The sequence below is a fragment of the Ciconia boyciana genome, chromosome 6 (genome assembly GCF_034638445.1).
Source record: "Ciconia boyciana chromosome 6, ASM3463844v1, whole genome shotgun sequence".
Taxonomy (NCBI): Eukaryota; Metazoa; Chordata; class Aves; order Ciconiiformes; family Ciconiidae; genus Ciconia; species Ciconia boyciana.
The window spans coordinates 68,550,964-68,564,733 of record NC_132939.1 but is presented as its reverse complement, the minus strand read 5'-3'; the positions used below and the strand labels follow the sequence as shown (position 1 = coordinate 68,564,733).

The window sequence follows — 13,770 nt, the reverse complement described above, 5'->3', positions numbered from 1 at the left end:
TCCAGGAGGATGGAGCCGGTGGCACCGTGGAGACCCAACCCCTGCCCATGCTGAGCATGGAGCAGAAGGGATGGAGGCCCCATCACGGCCACCCTGCAAGCTACCGCGGGCAGCGTGGGGTTGGGTGCTGCAGGTACCTGCCCTGGGCCTGCACCGGGAGCACGGCCGTATTTTTAGCAATGGAAATGCCAGGCGGAAGAGCCACCCTACGCAACGAGGAAACCCATCCCGCCCAGCCGCCACCCCTTATCTCACATCCCAGCTCCATCCTGCCCCTGCACCCCCCCTTCCCCAGCACAGCTCCTCCGCCACCTCCAGCCGTGCCAATACGGCACCGACCGCTTCCCGTCCCACCCCAGGACCAACGTTTGTCTGCCTGTCTGTCTCCAGATTCCCCCCAGGTTGCTCCCGACCACTGTACTTCAGCCACCGTACTTATCAGCAGGCAGCAAGGGCATCGCGTGGGCTCGGGGAGCTGGCTTGGGTCTGGACAGGGGGACCCGCTGGCAGTGACAGACCACCCCAGGCACTGCCGAGCCACGGGACCCTTCTCCCATCCCCTCGGGCAATGCCAAGGGCACAGCGATCACAGCCTCAGGGTACCGGGATGGTTTGCATCACCCTTGTAAAATTGGATGCCCCCAAGGGTGGGCTGAGATCTGGCTGTCCGCCTGCCCAAGGCAATTTGAGAAAGCCTCGGCAGGAGACCAGCCTCACCCAGCGACTCCGGGCAAACTGCCACGGCCACAGCTCCGTCACTGCTGGCCGGGCCCGGCAGCAGGGGAAGGTGCCCCATGGCGGGGATCATGGCCAAGCCGTGCTGGAGAGGAACCTGCCCTGCCGGGTGGCGGCAGGAAAAACATCTCTGCCAGGCTGCGATGTGATGTGTGACTGGTCCCCACTGTCCCCCAGCCCTGCCAGACCCTCCGTCCCCGTACAGCAGCAGGCACCGATGAGCCCAAGAGACGCAAGCCAGCCCACCAGGTCTATGTCCTGCTTCACATCCTGGCAGCGCTGCCAGGAATCGCTGGCACGGCAGCTGCCTGCGCACAGGCAGATGTGTCCTTCCCATGCCCCCGCTCCTGCCTTGCAGCATCTCCCTCGTGGGGACGATGTCCTCTCCCGCCTCCTCCCTGCTACAGCTTTCTCTTCCGCCATCCTGCAGCTGTATCCCTATGGCAGAGCCAGATGAGAGCCTGGCCAGGGAGTGACGCTTACTGGGAGGGACCGTGGCCATCAGTGGTCCAGGATGGGCTGAGAACAGCTGATTTGGAAAATTCACCTTCCACCGCAAGGACTTGTCTTTCACCATCCTCATTTTGCTCAAAGGGCTGAAAAGCTGGGAGAAACGCTGGGATTGCTTCCCGATGTCCCGTGCTTTGGAGAGCACCCAGCAGAGACGTCGGTGGGAGCGTGCCGGCTCCTGAGTCAGCTGGCACCGAAGGCCCGAGGGCGGCAGACGGCGTGGGAGCCTCTGTCCCGCAGCGGGGTCCCTGGGGCTTTCATGCTGTTCAATCCATCACCCCTTGGCCCAGCCACGCAGCAGGCACCTCCGTAACCATTCCTCGAAAAGCTTTTTAAACATGGAAAACAACGTGCACCCTTAATATTCCCTCACACTGCTGCTGCAAGCCTTCCTCCCTCCTAACTGATGGTGATGGCTCTGCAGGACTCATCGAGGATGGCGAAAGACCACAGCACATGGAGAATTTCCTATTGTTTCGGACAATAATGTAAATTGTTTTGCTCTCTGGGACAAGCACATAATCCTTTTTTTTGTGTGTGTGTGTATCATCATATTATCTTCTGAGCAACCACTGATGTTCAAACACCCCCTGAAAGGCTCCCAAAATGCATGAAGTACGTGGGAATGCCAACCTTTGGCGAATCGCTGAAATAAAGTACCATCAAAAGAAGAGTTTGGTCTGAAGCCGTAAATAGTCAATACCGTATCAGTCAGGAAATCTACCAGTTCTTCAGCTCAGTGTGCACCTCACTAGCGTCATCTAGGGAGATAGCTCTGTGGTTTACCCAAACAGACATGTCTTTTGGTGTTAAATGATTGAAAAAGAAGCTGATAGTATGAGCGTTCATTGTGAACTTGCCTCACTTCAGCATCAGTATGTATGGAGACACAGAGAAGCGGTAGATACACATGCAGTCCCCTGGCGATCGCTGGCTGCCTTCCACTTCTTTGCCGAGTGGTGCATGCAGGACGGCATCCCGCTCCTCAAACCGGGCGTGATGCACTCCGTCCCTCGCAGCTGCCCCCCGGGTCCGGAGCTCTCCTTCCTCCGACTCCCTCCTCACTCAAGGCCATAAACACCCACTGAATATTTCTTTCTGCGCCGGTCGGTTTAAGAGCCATAGCTATTAAAAACCACCTAGTGCAGGAGTGTTTCCTCCAGCGAATGAGCGTGCTGTGGGATGCAGACCACAATCAAACTGCCCCCTATCCCTAACATTTTCTCCCTATCCATACATATCCTGGCACATATATGCCTCGACAGATTTCCCTACATGCCTGCTTGTGCTACGCAATGAAAAAGACATTTTGTATTTAAAAAAAACCAACAAAACACAAACCAAGAAACTCAAAGCCAGGCCTGTGCACCCTGATGTGGTCCAAGACCCTGACCCGCACCCGTGCTCGCAGTCAGCAGCTCCAGCAAACACAGCTGCCAAGCCAGTTGGATGCTCGCAGCGGTGGGACACAGACGAGCACGTCCCTTCCCCACGTCACCGCAGGCGGCCGCACAGGCAGCTGCAGGGACCCACTGCCTGGCCTCGGCTTGGGGCTCCTGGCAGCCCCAACCCCAGCCGGAAGGCTCGGGCTGGTGGATCCCCCTGTTGATGTGGGGGCTGAAGCCTGTAGAGCCGGGACTCCCCAGCCCTCCAGGCTTGCTACAGCCACTGCCCCTGGGAGCAAACAGTCCCTCAGCCACCAGCATCCCCACAGGACCCCACCGGATAGCCGTTCCCGACTCCCCATCGCTTTGGTGGCAATGCTCCAGCATCGATTAAGCAGCGCTGGGAGAGGCAACAATTTTCACAGCCATAACTGAGATGTGGCACTGACCCCTAGTGACAAGCTCCTGCCCCGATGCTGCACAAGAGAAGGGCTGCGATCGAAAAAGGACGCGCGGCCAAGAAGAGCGGGGATGCGGGAACGCTCCTCGTGTTGCACAAACCCTGCTGAAGGAAGGGATCCTTCTGCTGCAGGCTGGGGGAGCGTTCCCATAGGGGTGCATCCACCCCAGCCACCCCAGCCCAGGACACCAGCCTCTCCACTCACCACGCTGCGCCCAAGGCAGATGCAGATTGACTGTACTTGAGAGAGAATTTATTTAAGACGTCAATGACAAGCCCAAATATCGCACTTCGCCTGCACCAAGAGCAGTGGGAGAGCGATGCAATAACAGCAGCAGTGGCGTCAGTCGGGACGGGATGGGAAACGACCGACGTACAGCTCGTAGAGTGCAGCGTAACGACCTTATACAGCAGAGGAATGACGGGTACTCACGGAGGATCTGCTCGCGCCCTGACCTACTCCTTCCCTTGGGAATACTCAGCTGCATGGCAGGCTCTGATCTGCATGCTACAGTTTATTACTTTAAATACAAACATTTTGGCTCTAAGCCTGTCATAAAGTCCAAAAATGGTTTGTTTCAATTAAGGGCTTCAAGGAGAGCCCAGGACTAATAGTCTATTTCTGGGCATTTCAAAATACTCCCAACCATGAGGGCTGCTTGCAGGATGAGAAATAGAGACTTTACAATGCTCTCAGCAGCTCCTTACCATCATTTTTCCCCTCCTCAGTAACTTCAGAGCTGTGAGGAAGAGGAGCTGACCTTCCCGGCACATCTCAGTGGTGCTGTGGAAAGGAGCAGATGTTTATTGAAGAGGGTGGGAAGATCGTCATGGCATGGGTGGGAGCAGACAAAGCTTCCCTCCAAACACACAGCTCTCCCCAGCCCACATCCCACGCTGTTCTGCAGGCTCAGGTCCTCCAGCAAGGAACGACAGACCTTTTGCTGTCCCTAGGAGATGAGCAGAGGCTGGAAAGCCACTTCCCCAGGCCCTGCATCTCCCCACCTAGATACAGATGTGAAGCAGCTCCATCCCACATCAGGATAGCCTGTCCCCAGCACTGCCAGCCTCATCCTTCATCTCCCTCCCCTCATTTCCACAGCACTGGTCTTTCTGCAGACCTCACTCCTCGCACCGTCCCCAGCTCAGAAAGCACCCACCTCGCTGCTGTCACTGACAGCAAAGAAAAATTGAGGCTGCAAATAACCCCCAGGGCTTGTAACCAAGCAAATGCCAGCATTGAGCAAAGCTATCTTCCAATGTGCCTGCCCTCAGGATTTGCTGGCAAATTTTTGTCCTGGCTATTCATGGCTGTTGTGATGACCTAAGCTCTGGCCTTTGTAATAAAACTGCTTTAACCAGATACTCCCGTTACCCCTAAGGATGAACATGCTCACAAATTCAGTTCACAAATCAGGTGTAAACACAAGCAGGTGCCAGTTTAAGCAGCCCTGGAGTGGGTGGCATGCTTGCCCTCCCAGCTCCACGTGGTCACAGTGCAGATGTAATCGCTTTTTGAGCGCAGGGCTTGCTGACACACATCAGCAGAGCCGCTACCGCAACTTGGGGGAAAGAAGTGTGCTTTTTATCCTGCAATCACTCACCCCTTCCTGCTCAGGGGCAACCGAAGCACCTATGTGAGACATACAGAAACTACAGAGCAGGGCTGTGCTGATTCCACTTTTCAAGTGTAGTTCATTGCGCGGGCGAGCCTCCAGCGCGTGGCGAGCTCACCCCATCTCTCCCCCAGCTATGGGGCGGGCTGAGCTCCCTCGCAGCAACCTCCCTGCAGATCTGCTCTCACCACGTGCTGTGAAATGCAATCTGAACAGTGGGAGCGCCAAGGTGTGGGGTGTACGGACACGTTTCTGGCATCAGAAACCACAGCCACCGCAGAATGACCAGCACACTGCAGTGGAAAACTCACACTGAGACTGAGGGGCTGTTTTATCCCTTCACCATTAATTTACAGCTGAAAGCACTCCTCTCCTTGGTGTAAAGGCTCACAGAGGGCTGGGAAAATGAGGGGGTTTTCTGAGCACCATCCCAGACCTTTCACTGCCCTGGACAGGGGGATGCCCAGCTCTCACAGCTCGCTGTGTCTCTTGCCCTGCTTCTCCCTTGCCGCCAGCCTCGGGGCTGTCCCCCGCAGGTCCCTCCCAAGGGACCCGACCGTCTCTGCCTTGGTCTCCTGGGACGGCTCCTCCTGCACAGCAGTGTCCCCTCCTGGGCTTTCGGGTGGGTGCCACTCCGGCGTGTCCCTGTGGTGGTGGGAGGTGTGGAGGGGGAGCTCAGGCATGGCCGTCTCCATCATCTGGAGGAAGTCGTAAGCAGGAAGAGGTGGTTTCCAGTCTTCCTCAGACAAGGTACCTGAGAAGCGAACATAGTCCCATGTTAATAAGCTAAGAGTTATGTAGCCCCACCCCATGGACATTTCCCTTTCAAAGGAATTATGGCTTTTTTTGCTTTTGTAGTGAAAGCTAAATTAAAGATCATTTCTTAAAGATCACCCTCTTTCCTCCAAAACTAACAACGCCAGCCAAATTAAACCAGCCAAGTGTGCATTAATATTTACTGGAGCTGGCCAAGACGCCGCTCCCCAAAGGCTATGGGGGTCCGTCTGTCCTCAGACACCCCCGCTGCAAAGGTCACACTGGGCGTCTGTCCACCTGTGGGTGGATGTCTCATTCGGGTCTCAGATAACTGTGTTAATGACTGCGTATTACTGGCGCGCCATCAGGAGTGAGGGGAGACGGCTGTCCATAGGGGGAGGAAGTGGTCCCATTACGTAAGGATGCTCTTTAATTTATGCTTTTAAGATAGATCACATGGTTTGTAGCACTTAAAAGTTTGAGGAAGGAGGCTGTGATGGCTGGCACAGCCCTTGGCCATGCAGTGAGCTGCTCAGCCATCACCTCTCTCCTCTGGCACCCCTGAAAATTAAGGTCCCTATCTAGAGACCTAAATGACAGCCAGGTGCCTTTAGCAGTGGCGATGGAAAGAGGTGTGGGGGAACGGCTGGCCCACGGGGTTTTCCCAGCGATTACTCGGTCAGAAATGGTGTCTTCAGCTCCAGCGAGAGCCTACACAACCTACCCTACCACGATTTTGGAAACACTTGCTTTGAAAGGCTCATTTTAAAATTCACAAGGATCAAGTGGAGTCAATCCCATCGCCTTTCTGGAGCCTGGAGCAGGATGGCAGCCGGCAGTTCCCAAGATCCCTGTGGCACCCTATGTCTATGCATAACACACGAGGAAAGCACATCTCTGCTGCCTTCCTCCAAAGCTTCAGCAGGCTGATCAAGGCAGGAGGGATGCCGTGAAAAGCTTCATGGTACAAGCCAACCCTTTATGTCTCAAAGACCACAGCAAAGCACCAGCTTCGTTATCTTCTCCCGTCCAAAAAAATACTGGAAGGCACCTAAAGAGCAGCTATTTCTTATGCTGACAACTGGGAGTCAGGAGATTTTTTATTAGCAAGTTGTGTTTCAGAAGGTCTGTTCACAGGAACCGGAGAGCATAGCCAGGTTTAGGGATTATTGCAGGGAAGAGATGTCAATTCAGAACTATTCATGCTTGGCTCTGAACATTAAACCATCCCAAAGCAAACTCGTGAGTGTGGGTATTCTCTTCTGGCCGGACTATTTGTACTTCTCCAGCTCAAACTAGCATAGCTAGTTTTTCCATCATTAAATTCCAGGACTGAAAATTTATTGCACGTAGCATCTTCTCATAAACAGACCGGAGCTAACAGTGCGTGCTTAGGAGTGTTACAAACGCGAGTCCACTTACTGCTGGGAATCTCCAGTCCTGCTTTTAGCTTCTCCAGCCAAGACAAGATGTTCATTTCAGTGACGGACTGCTCTGATGGGAACTTGAATACCTGACCCCCGGCATGAAGGTTCACCCAGACAAGAAGAGGCAGCGAAGGCACGGTGGCAAAGTACGCCTTCAGGACCCCGCGTCCCACTGGAGTCTTCTTCCTGTTGGGAAGAGGAGGTTCAACTTGCTCACCAGCGGTTTGGCAGCAGAACAGGACTGAGAGCCAAGCAAGCACCAAAGCCACATCCAGCAAAGCACACGCTTTTGCCTATGGGACAGCTGTAGAAGCTCACCGCATTATTTATAAGCTCAATGCCTTAAGCAAGCCATTAGGGTCCAATGGAGAGGGAGCGGAGAGCAGATTAGATGCGTGAAGAAATCCTCGAGCAGGAGGAGCTGGGGCAAACTCTGTAGGAGGGTGTGAAATGTTCTTCACTGTAAGTTTTTAAGAACAGGTGAGACAGGAGTGAGACAGATCCTGCAGCCCCCTGTGGTTAGCCCCTGTTTGCAGGGAGAGCTACCAGCTCCCTCCAGCCCAGCTGCCGGCACTGCCCCACGCTGCAGCAAGTCCACAGGGGATGGAAAGGCAGGAGGTGATGCAGAGGGCTGTGCTCAGGCGGTCCAGCCCCTGGGCAGCTGCTGGGTGGCTGGCCGAGGAGCTGGAAGGGCAACTTCCCCAAGTGACACAGAGAGCCAAAAGAGGACATCGAGATGAAGGGACAGCAAGCCCACGAAGATGCTGAGTCCTGCCGGCACTATTTTCAGGCTGAGAGTGAAGCTCAAGGTCTGAGCTGGCTCTCACCATGGGATTGAGGTCCTCTTTCTAGGACTGTGCTACTCTTTCCGCGCCAATGGCCATATTCTGCTCTCTTTTGTGGCAATGCCCTTTTGCTCTGACAAAGGACAGCTCTTTCTTTCTCAGGAAAGGAAAGCAAAGGCAGATGTGTAGGTGGGGAAGTTCCAGGGGCTCTCACTTCTTATGCATTACTGGCAAACAGATCATCTTCTCTTTGAAAACATGTGCATTCCCCGTTAGCTAAACTTCAGCCCACGCTGCCAGGCGCTTCCCAGACTTCAAAGCATGTTATGATTAAGACAGTGAGGTGTCTCTGGGCTTGGGCAAAACAAATAGAGGCCAAAAATTGAAAATGCAATGAGGGAGGAGAGGATTAAAAAAAACCCCTCTCCTACAACTTTCTATTTCTTTAGCTCCTGGATTCATTTGGTTTCTTGAATATTTTTTAAGTTTGCCTCATGGGGCTGTCCCTCCTTCTGAAAACCTTCTTTCTCCCAGTCAACCATCAGTAACTGCCCTGTCGTGCTTCCCTCTAATTGCCGATGGAAAAATCACCATAAGACACTCCGGGAGGGCAAATGTACTTTTTTCTCCCACATGCGACAAAAACACAAATAACACCAGAGCCAGGGTCAAGCTACCATGCAATATCTTTGAGAACATTTTACTCTACTGAAAATTATTTCTGCAGTCAATTAAACATTTACTAATTTTACTTGGTCATGCAATTTTGCAGCTGCCCAGAACACATGCTGAATCATTGCTAAATGATTTGACCTCCCAACTCATGATGACTTCAGATCGAATAAGCACATCACCAGCTAAACAGTGTTTTCAGTAATTGCAGACTCAGTTTTTTCTTGCCCTGAAATGCTAAGAGTGAGCTAACGGAATGAAGAAAAGGGGTTTTTACACACTTACAAGTTCAACCAGCAAGCCACAAACGCTTGGTGGGGTCTTCCTTTTGCCAGCTTCAGCATTTCCTTGCTTTCCATTTGACCGATGTCACCATCACTGAACAAGATGAGGAAGGGCTTTCCAAGTTGCAAGTAGCGGGGCAGATTTTGCACGGTGATTTCTGGCTGCAAGACGTCAAAACAAGAAGTTGAGGTTTATGGGGAGGAGAGAGCAGGACAAAATTAGACTTTCTGTCCTTACGCGAGGGGTGCAGGGGCTAAGCAAAGCTGTAGGGTCCATGTTTAACACAAGCAGCTCGAAAACAAGTGGGGGTGCTGGGATCTTGGTGCACATTGGAGATGTCTACGCCCAACCCTGCCCATCGCAAGCCAAGTCTGTATGCGCAGCTGTGCGCTCTGAGATGAAGGGGTGTGAGCAGGGAAGGCAGAAGCAAGGCCAGCTCAGCCCAGCTCTACGTGTTACGGCTATAACCGGTCTCTGAAAGGCATGTGCAAGAGCCAGGGAGCAGAGCCTGCGAGAGGCCAAGCCACGACAGCAGCGGGTCTGTGACTATGAGCACAAGCCAGTCAATCGACTCCCAGGGTCTCCTCCCATGAGACCACACAGCAAACAGCAGATTTCTGTCCAGACTGTCTGATCCAAGCCATAAAATTTAAAAACAAACGTAACTCAGCATGATAGAAATAATGAGCAAACATATTTATTTTGCGCAGCTCCACGCTATAATCAGTGCTTCTGCAAACAACCGCAATGGAAAAAAGACACTTTTTTTTCTTTTTACTTACAAAAATGTCCAGCAATTCATATCTGATCATCCACACCATGTCCTGTGTGCTCTGTTTGGACAAAGCGATGCCTTCCACGCTCCGACCTCCGCTCCTGGCAAGGACGAGGGCTGGGGGAGACACCGCGTATTTACGGGATCTGAAAAAGAGGTATGGCAACAAGAACTGGCCGGGGGATTTGGCACGCAGCATACCTGCTGCACACAGAGCTGGCATCCCCATGGTGAAAAGTGGGGACAGAGATGTAGGGGAGGGAAAGGCTGCTGTTAGAGGCACAGGCATCTGCAGGAGGAAAGGGTCACATTCCCCAACGCCCCTTCTCCAGCCCTTGCCCAGTCCCGATTTGATGGGGAGAGATGGAGCTGACGTGTTCCCTCATCCCCTTCTGAAACAAGCACTTACTCAGCTCGCACCAGACGCTAAATATACACACACACAAACCCAGCAATTTCTTCTGTAAAAAGACATCAGCAGCTAAATAATAGGGAAAATCCAAAACACAACCATCTAAACTATTTGCTGGCACTTCTCTTTCATTTTCATGCCTAAGGCTAGGTGGTGCAAATACCCACGCAGTGCTTTACTCTGCCTTCCAAGCCGAGGCTAACAGAAGGTCTTAGACTCCATCCAAGGGACACCAATCTACACAAAATAAGCTCCAGGAGATCTAATTTTTGGCTTGGTGAACACAGGCAATTTTGCTGAAGTCCAGCCCCATGTTAGAGCAAGACACACAGCCTGCACAGCCTTCTCTTGGTGGAGAAGCCAGCTCATCCTTTGTTCCCCAATGTTCTTCTGGTAAGAGGGTTCATGGGTATTTAAAGAAAATCTGAGAAGGTGGAAAGAGCAAAAATAGGAGAAGTCTGAGAAATTAAAGGGCAGGGGGTACACCAAGATGGGAGAGCAATTTTCTGGAAGTTTGAGGAACTTCAGTCCTGAAGGCTCCAGATGTCAGTGCCCAGAGGAAGGGCGCGACAGAGGAAGTCATCTGCCTCGACAGTTTTTTTGGGGGTGTCTGTAGTTTATTTTTCAAAGGCTGCTGGCAATTTTTCAAAGGCTGTGACATCAGAATTGCTGGGGAAGTGAGTGAGGAGTAAAGATATTTTGGGTTGTGGAGGTGGGGAGGTGGAAAGCCTTTGATTCCCTTTTCAAAAGTGATGTGGTCCATCTTTTTTTTTTTCCTGTATGAGAAAGATGCAACACAGACTCAGCCTACTGCAGAACACACTACTTATTTTTAATGAAAGGCAGCTCATAGAAAAGCCATGTTACAATCTATTGCACTTCCCTCCGTGGTTTGCTCAGGCAAGTTCAGTTTGGACACTTATTTTAGCAGTTCTGAATGGGATGGAGATTTGTTCAAATTGGCTTTAAAAATCTCAGTGTTTGGTGGTTTAGGTCAACAATGACAAAGCAAGTGGAGGGAACTGCAGACAACACATTTCCATGATGTTCAGCTCATATGCAAGCCTTTCACTTCTCCATCACAGCACTTATCTGTCTGGAAATAATACACGCACTGCAAATTTCTACGAGGCATCCCAGATCTGCACTGGTATCTTGATAAAGAGCAGCAGTAATGAATGACTGTAGACTTTCCTGAGGCTATCAAATGTTGTGAATCCATTGCTCAACTGTTCTTGGATTTCTCCAAGCCATTTCAGCTTTTTAAATTTATCTTCATAAATCCAGCACTGAGCTAAGCTTTCCCCTTTCTGTCCGGACTCTCAAGCTCTGCTACTCAAAGAAGTTGAGTCTCACACTTCTGGTCATGGCTGGGAATCCTCTGAGCTACTAGGAAGATCCTTAACTTTCCTCTCTGTTGTTTTTCCAATTAACCTGTATTTGCCATTGATTAAGAATGGTAAAACCCTAGAAAATTTTTAAATTCGGCGATTTTAAACTTCTCAAACTTCCACAGGTTTTAAAGAGACTCTGGCTTGATCACGTCTCAGAGGAGGTAAGGACTCTTGCTCCCTATGTCTAAATACATCAACTTGTTCAGCAGCCTTTGATAAGGAAGTTTCTTATAAACTGCCAGAAAACCAGCAAATTCTCCATCTAATAGCTACAGCCTACCCCAAAACCACTTCTTATCTTACTGGTACCAAGTGGTTGTATTGTTGCGTACAACAGCTTTCTATTTATATAGCAGGGGCATTCGATGGGTACTATGAGACTTGCACTTAAATCAAAACCATCTGCAAACAAATACTTGGCAGGAATCTGTGACATCTAAGTATTTGAGAAATAAATAATTACTTCATTCAAAGCATTTCTTCCTTAACGCTTTTTTTTTTTTTCCCATTAGTTACCAAGCGGGCAGGTGCTTGCTGAGCAAACAGTTTTGCTAACAACATTCCTTGTCTATTTTGCATATCTTTTTCTCTGGGAAGAGGGGACTCAGCTTTCCGTGACTGGGGAGCCACAAATATTTCCTCCCTGAGTGTTTAGCTTAAAAGCTTTTCTTTTCTTAAGAAGGGAAGTGAGCCTGGCTCTTGCATAAGGAATTCCTGTAAGTGTTTACTTTCTACTTACAGTTGAGAAGATGACCATCTACAGTAGCTTCACCCACAAATCACAGCCAAAATCCAAACTTGGCAGAATGAATATCTAAATAAACTGTATTAACTATTCCAACTAAACAGGAGCACGCTGCAGACCACGGCTGGAGCAGGAGGATGGAGGTGTATTCTCGCATGTGACATCGCTGAGAGAACACAGGCTTTTTCTGTTAGTATCTTGTTTTGTAAGATCACCCTGCCCTCCTTTGCTTTTTTTCCTTCTATCAGCTGGGCTGAGATCCTTAGGGGAGAAAAGGCTTTTAGCTCGGGGGGTCAGGTTTTTCACCCTGATGCTACTGGTTGTGACTTCTGTACCTGCCATCGGCCAGGGGTCTCCCACCCCAGCACTGAAAAGGCCTGGCACTGTCTCGCCTCTAAGACCCAACCACGGCTGGTGCTTTGAGCACACCACAAAAATGCTCGTGTCTCATCAGACACGCTAGAGATGCATCGCATCTGTAAGAAACTAATGAAAATAATTCACTGTTGCATTCCTGGCTGTTAAACCCACACCTGGAAAACAGGTCAAGGACCTTCTGGGATTTTTAACTCTGCCTTGATAGGTAATTCCTGATGGAAATGAGATGCCAGGACAAGCTGAGGATTCCCCCTGGATCTAGCTGCATTTACAGGCACTGAAGCATCTCTCACAGTCTAATCCAAAGCACTTTGCCCCTTGCTGGAGTGAGTCTTAATGACACAGTGAAGTGCATGGACTGCTCAAATCCCATTAGCTCCAATTTGGCTTAAAGTTAGGGCCGCAATTGATGCTCTTATTCAATCAGGAACTGACCAAGAAAACCTTGACTTCACCTTCACCATATTTGCAGGAGGAAGGCTGCTATAGTCTTCCGGCACTCTTCCTCCAGAAAGAGGGCGCACCCACCCCAAAGCTCTGTCTGGAAATGGTGATAATGTCTTGCTCTTGCCAAGGGGAGGGAAACGCGTGGGCACATCTTTCAAGAAAAAAAGATCCAAGGTAAGATTAACTGGTGACAAGACAGAGGTAGGTTCTTCCCCATCCTTGGCAGCTACAAACATCTCGCAGCTGGATGCATGTCTACCGGGAAGCCGGATGAGACCAAAGGGATTTAAAGCCTTTCACAGTGCTGCAGAAAGGCAGTCTGCTCCACACCAAAGCAGCTCCATGGACGGACAGCATTTATTTCAGGGCTTTCCAACCATTTTCCAGCACCCAGACACAATGCCCGCTCCACCACTAGCCAAGAACTCCTTGGGACAAAGCCTGCCAGCAGTCACAAGCAGCCTCTCTTTTGGCTGCTCTTGGCAACTGGGGGAAACCATCAGAGTAACTCACATTTATACTCCTGGCTTTGCAGCAATCCCCTCACGCTCCCCTTCCCTATCCCCACCCCAGCAGGCACTTTTGCAGCATCAGGGCAGGGAAGAGGAGATGAGAAGGTGAAGGAACCGCAGACAGAGGAAGACCAGTAACAATTTGTCACTTCTTCCTGATGCAAAGAGAAGGGCAGAACTGTTTTTAATTCCTCACACACTGATCCTAGCTAGAGGGTATCATTTTTCCAGCCTGATTTTTTCCCATTGTAAGTTTGGTCCTGTTTGTATGAGGAACCCAACAGATGCATGGGGCCTGGCACAGCTGGAGGACTGAAAATACCTCGAGTGAACTTGAACAGCAGGAAGGGAGATGACCATTCATCACACCAGGGCTAAATGAGTTGACCGTGGACAGGTTGTAAATCAGTGGCAGAACCAGGGCTACATCTCCCTTTGGCTGAGTCCTGACCAACCTCCCTACAGGACTAAGTCAC

At 50.9% G+C, this 13,770-nt stretch overlaps 1 protein-coding gene across 1 annotated transcript in view; it reads right to left on the bottom strand.

The window, feature by feature from the left end:
• Nucleotides 1–3,331: 3,331 nt before the first annotated feature.
• Nucleotides 3,332–13,770, bottom strand: part of TXNDC16 (thioredoxin domain containing 16) — a 40,604-nt gene continuing 30,165 nt past the window's right edge. The window contains exons 17-20 of the mRNA XM_072866197.1: nt 9,414–9,552; nt 8,632–8,792; nt 6,885–7,075; nt 3,332–5,460 (exon numbers count right to left, since the gene is read on the bottom strand). Coding sequence (XP_072722298.1) covers nt 5,177–5,460; nt 6,885–7,075; nt 8,632–8,792; nt 9,414–9,552 — 775 coding nt within the window. The 3' untranslated portion in view covers nt 3,332–5,176. The remainder of the gene's footprint in view (nt 5,461–6,884; nt 7,076–8,631; nt 8,793–9,413; nt 9,553–13,770) is intronic.